The sequence below is a fragment of the Bos grunniens genome, chromosome 12, assembly GCF_055505025.1.
Source record: "Bos grunniens cultivar Pamir isolate PY7600 chromosome 12, Bosgru_T2T1.0, whole genome shotgun sequence".
Classification (NCBI taxonomy): Eukaryota; Metazoa; Chordata; class Mammalia; order Artiodactyla; family Bovidae; genus Bos; species Bos grunniens.
In genome coordinates, this window is record NC_141176.1 from 33,532,311 (window position 1) to 33,538,310 (window position 6,000).

A 6,000-nucleotide genomic window follows, 5' to 3' on the forward strand; every position below is an offset into this window, starting at 1 on the left:
AAGACCCTGATGCTGGGAGGGATTGGGGGCAGGAGGAGGAGGGGACAATAGAGGATGAGATGGCTGGATGGCATCACCGACTTGATGGACATGAGTTGGGGTAAACTCCGGGAGTTGGTGATGGACAGGGAGGCCTGGCGTGTAGCAGTTCATGGGGTTGCAAAGAGTCAGACATGACTGAGTGACTGAACTGAACTGAACTGAACTGAGTATGTACCATCAATAGTATCAAGTGTGATGAGAATGAAGAGTGGCTAGGACTCTCGTACAATCAGTTTGGATAACTGGTCATTCTAATCCATTTAAGCAAACACCTATCCTGTGACCCTGCAGCTCCATTTCTAGGTATTTACCCAAGAGAATTTAAAAAAAATATATGTCCACATATTCAGATACATGAAGCCATAAGAAAGCCTGAATCAGATTCAACCCCTAAAATATTTCACTGAGACTCATTAGCAAATTATAGTCTGCCAGGCTCCTCTGTCCATGGGATTCTCCAGGAGAGAATACTGGGATGGGTTGCCATTTCCTTCTCAAGGAGATATTCCCAACCGAGGGATTAAACACAGATCTCCTGCACTGCAGGCAGATTCTTTACCATCTGAGTCACCAGAGAAACTCTGTGTTATATATATTTTATATATATATGTAAAACTGTGAAAAATCAAAGATGAAGAGAGACTCCTTGAAGCTGCAAAAGAAAAGAAGTTAATGATACAAAAGGGGATGCCCATGAGGCTATGAGAAGAAATCTTCCAGGCTGAGAGAGAGTAGGGTGTCATGCTGAAGGAGAAAAAAAGTACCAACCAAGAATACTTCACTCAGCAGAGGTATACTTCAGAAGTGGAGAAGAGATAAAGAGTTTTCCAGACAAGCAAAAGCTGAAGGCATTCATCACCACTAGACTGGTCTTCAAAGGGGGACTCCCCTGGTGGTCCAGTGGTTAAATATCCATCTGCCAATGCAGGAGAAATGGGTTTGACCCCTGGTCCGGGAAGATTCCACATCTTACAGAGCAACTAAGCCTGTGCAGCACAACTGCTGAGCCCACACAGCACAGTTGTTGAAGCCCATGTGCCCTAGAGCCCGTGCTCCACAAGAGAAGCCACGGCAGTGAGAAGCCCACACACCGCAACTAGAGAGCAGAGCCCGCTCGCCACAACTAGAGAAAAGTCCGATGCAGCAGCGAAGACCCAGTGCAGCCAAAAAAAAGAAAGGGAAAGAAACGTTAAAGGGACTTCTTTAAGCCAAAACAAAAGGGCACTAAGAAGTAAAAGGAAAAGGTGTGGCAGTATGAATCTAAATGATAAAGGTAAATAAATAGTAAGATTCAGAATAATCTCATGTGAAGGTGGTGAGTTTAATCACTTATGAACCTGCACTAATGTAAAAGTTAAAAGACAAAAGTAGTAAAAATAACTAAAACCACAATCATTTGTTGATAGATACACGAGATAAAAATAGGTAAATTGCAACATCAGTAACCTAAATCACTGTTGTTGTTTGTTTTAGTTGCTAGGTTGTCTCCAACTCTTTGTGACCCATGGACTGTAGCCCGCCAGGCTTTCCCAGGCAAGAACACTGGAGTGGTTGCCATTTCCTTTTCTGGGGGATCTTCCCAATGCCAGGATCAAACCCATGTTGGTGAAAGTGTAAAGTTTTAAAATGCACTCTAACTTGAGTTTTTATCAACTTAAAACAGACTGTTACCAATATAAATTGTTTTATGTGTCATAGTAGCCACAAAGCAAAAGCTTATATTAAATACACAAAAGTAAAGAAAGAGGAATCAAGCTTATCACTATAGAAAATCATCAGTTCACCAAGGAAGAGAGCAAGAAATGAAAAAGTTGTAGGAGTTCAAGATTCTTGGTTCTCTCACTGTTGACTTTCCCGCGCGGTCCCCCAATCAGCCTTGGGATCTGGAGAAGCTTTCACGCCCAGAGCCGACCTGTCTTGACATACACTGTCAAGAGTCTCAGACTGGGACTTCCCTGGTGGTCCAATGGTTAAGAATCTGCCTGCCAATGCAGGGGAAAACAGGTTTGATCTCTGGTCCGGGAACTAAGATCCCATATGCTGATCCCTGGTCTGGGAAGATTCCGCATGTCGCAGGGCAACTAAGCTCACACTCTACAAGTACTCTAAAGCCCGTGCGCCACAAAAAGAGGAGCCACCACAGTGAGAACCCGCACTCACAAAACTAGAGAAAGCCTGTGCAAAGCAACGAAGACCCAGTGCTGTCATAAATAAATAATTTGAAAAAGAATCTTGAACCACTCTAGATGATGGCTTTGCTGTAAGAAAAGGAAACTGGGGCAAAGATTCTGAAAATACATGCCATAAGATCTCTAAGGTACTCTCAGAGGCCTGAGAAGAACAGGATATTCATTGTTCAGTTCAGCTCTTTGGAGAAAACAGGAGGGCTGTACATGAAGCAGTTATGTACAGATGTGAGAGTTCGACCATAAACAAGGCTGAGTGCCAAAGAATTGATACTTTCGAATTGTGGTGCTAGAGAAGACTCTTGAGAGTCCCTTGGACAACAAGGAGATCAAACCAGTCCATCCTAAAGGAAATCAAGCCTGAATATTCATTGGAAGGGCCGATGCTGAAGCTGAAGCTCCAATACTTTGGCTACCTGATGCGAAGAGCCGACTCATTGGAAAAGACCCTGATGCTGGGAAAGATTGAGGGCAGGAGGAGAAGCAGGTGACAGAGGATGAGATGGTTGGATAGCATCATCAACTCAATGGACATGAGTTTGAGTAATAGTGGGGTATGTGTATCTGGGCTATAGTGAAGGACTGAGGAGCTCGGCATGCTGCAGTCCATGGGGTCACAAAGAGTTGGACACGACATAATGACTAAACAATATAAGAGATGCTCACAGCAAAATACTATTTTAGAAGCATCTTGCCGAGAGTGTCTGGATAATATCCATTTTATTTTAAATGTAAGAACATTCTCCAAGTGGTAAGGAAGTTTTTTTTTTAACTTTTACCTTGAAACTTTTTTTTCCTCCAACAAATCCCTTTAAATCTGCTTCCCAGGTGGCACTAGTGGTAAATAACTTGCCTGCCAATGCAGGAGACACAAAGATGCAGGTTCAGTCCTTGGGTTGGGAAGATCCCCTGAAGTAGGAAATGGCAACCCACTCCAGTATCCTGGCCTGGAGAATCCCATGGACAGAGGAGCCTGGTGGGCTACAGTCCATGGGGTCACAAAGAATCAGACACGACTAACACAACTTAGTACGCAACGAACTAAAGCCAGTCTGTGTTTGATTTAGTTTCAAGGTGGAGGAAGTGAATCTCCAAAGGTCCGCGAGTCCCAGGCCCTGTCAGGTGATCTTCCGGAACAACTCTGTTGACCTAGGTGCCCCACGTAAGTCACACGCACAACATGGAGATGTCATTGACTCACAGAAGGATGGGCGGTTAAACGTGAGGTCCTCCTCCTTGAAGGCACATGCTGAGTGAAATAAGCCAGGCACGAAAGGACAAGTACTGTGTGACCCCACAGACATGAGGTCCCGGGAGCAGTCAGATTCTCAGAGGGAGAGCAGGGTTTCCAGGGGAGGGGCGAGGGGAGTCTCAGGTTGCGGAGGCAGAGAGTTCCGGGGCCAGAGGGTGGGGGTGTCTGCATAGCCTTGTGTCTGTTCTTAGTGCCACTGAACTGGACACTACATGTCCTTAAGATGGTAAACTTTATGCTACATGCATTTAACCACGTTTTTAAAAAGGTGACTGCCTGAATTTTTAAAAACCATTAATGCAGAACAAGGAGACCATTTAAAATGCGAAGACATCTTCATTTTATAAGGGTGGGGCTGTTTTCATATTTTTATTTTTCACAGCCCTCAGCATTTAAGATAAAGTGAAGGACAGTGGTTTTTCCACCTTTTGCAGTTTGCATTGCCGACAGAGCCTGGACTTGTGCTTGGGGGAGGGGGGTGGGGCTCTGTGCTCAGAAAATCTTCTCAGGGACTTGCTGCCACAGGGCACTCCCTCCTGTCCCCACAGCCACACAGAGAATCCGTGACAGCTGAGAAGTGCCAACCCAGATTCCACCTTGAGATTCTGGGTGGATCCATCCCGAGTGGGAGGAAGGTCATCCCCGGGAATGGGAAGCCACTGATACCTGCATCCAGTCCAATACCATGGTGAAAATGGCCTAAAACAGTGGTGCTCCATGCACCGTCCTTAACCCAGGAGCAGAAGTGTCACCCGGGAAGTTGCTAGAACTGTTGGCTCTTGTGCCCCACTGCAGACTCACTGAATCAACCGTCTGGTGGTGGTGCCCACTGTAGTTTGAGAACCGCTGGTCCTGCCTTTGTGCGGGGTACCAGGCTTCTTACCAGCTCCTGGGCGGCTCTCCATGCAGAGAAGGCTGTGGACCACCACATCCCTCTCTCCTTCGACAGACAAGCACATAAGCCAGTTCACAACACATGGACACAAGTTACGTTTTCTTCTGCTAAAGAGCATGGCCACTCACAAGTAAATCCACTGTCACCAGTGAGCCATAGTAAAGCTTGGGAGTGTGTGGAAGCAGCATGTGCTCGCTCAGGGTCGTGTTTTAACCTAAATGTATTAATATTGTTCAAATATGAGACTGCTCTAGGTCTGACCTGCCAAGGTCAGAAGTTAGAGAAGAGCGGAAATACTCATCAGCTCTCCTCATTGCCCCACAAGAGCTGGTATCGCTTTCAGAAATGATTCTAGGATTGATTCTCCCAGAGAGAGAGAGAGTGCTGGTCATGAGTTATTTCCTCTGGGAACTTCTACCCATGACCCTGTTATTCATGTCAACTCAAGTAAACCACTTTGAATACTTAGTTAAAATCAGCTAAAATTTTAAAACAGAGACATTTCCAGCATGGTGGACTTTTTTTTTTTTAACCAAGTTTAATATTAATATTGCATGTTGTCCCCCAGCATGTTTTCAGCTTCAAAACTTACCTTTCTGAGTTCCAGTTGTAGGTTTTAGTTTTAAGACTCAGACTGTTCCAGGGCCCCTTCTCTTGAATGGTGGTGGGAAAATGTAGTGAGGGACCTGTGGGTCCCCTCTTGAGCTGCTCAGACTGGGCTGGGCCACAGGCCCATAGAGACAGGCATGAGCCCCTGGGCCCCTTGGCCAGACTGCATCCTCCAGGACATGGCTCTCAGGGAGCATCAGGCACCACATCAGAATCCTTGGGAGAACTTTAAAAAGCACCCAGTGATGTCCAGCCATGCAGATCCATTGGCCCCAGAAAGAAGGATGCAGAAAGGGCTTCGTCAGTGGTTCTGATGCAGCTAGGTTTGCAAACTGCTCCATCACCAAGCCCTCCCCAGACCTTGCCACTCTCCCTGTCTCAGCCATCCCTGCCTGAGGTGGCCAATGTGCCCCAGATGGGGAGGGGTTTTGATTTCTGTTACCAGAATGTTCACTGTACATATTTACCTTCTAACAGCATCCCCATGCTTTGCTCTTTCAGATGGATATGCGTTTTCTCAGGTAGAACGAGCTGTGATTTCTCAGGAAGAACTAGTCCGATCTTATGACACCACCAAAAACAAACCCCAGAAGACTTTTTCTTCTGCCACCTTGGAGTAAGAGCTGGGGCCCCGAGTCCTACCCATTTGTGTCCGTTCTGGGGACAGCTGCAATGAGCCAATGCTCCTCAACACTCCTCCTGTGACTCCTCCTCCCTCCTGTGACTCTGGCCGGTTTGTTATTTCTATACTGATTAAATCACTATCCTTGGGTATAAATGATGGGGAACCCTATATGCTTTTTCTTAATTTGTCTTCAATGTTTTACTTTATTTTTCCTGTAGCTGTGAGATGATTTATCAGTTGAGCCTGAAGTATAAAATTCAAAGTATTAGTTTTACCAAAATTTAAACTTTGGTACAGGTTGTTTTGGGGAAAAAAGGTCAAGGATGTTATGTTGCATAATAAGCTTGTCTTGCTTCATTGGAAAGGGGTCATGCAGAAAAGTCACAGACTA

General features: G+C 45.6%; 1 protein-coding gene across 1 annotated transcript in view; it reads left to right on the forward strand.

The window, feature by feature from the left end:
* The window catches only part of LOC147361650 (phospholipid-transporting ATPase IB-like), an 88,285-nt gene extending 82,523 nt beyond the window's left edge, over nt 1–5,762 (forward strand). The window contains exons 35-36 of the mRNA XM_086329701.1: nt 3,296–3,390; nt 5,486–5,762. Coding sequence (XP_086185827.1) covers nt 3,296–3,390; nt 5,486–5,604 — 214 coding nt within the window. The 3' untranslated portion in view covers nt 5,605–5,762. The remainder of the gene's footprint in view (nt 1–3,295; nt 3,391–5,485) is intronic.
* Nucleotides 5,763–6,000: the final 238 nt, after the last annotated feature.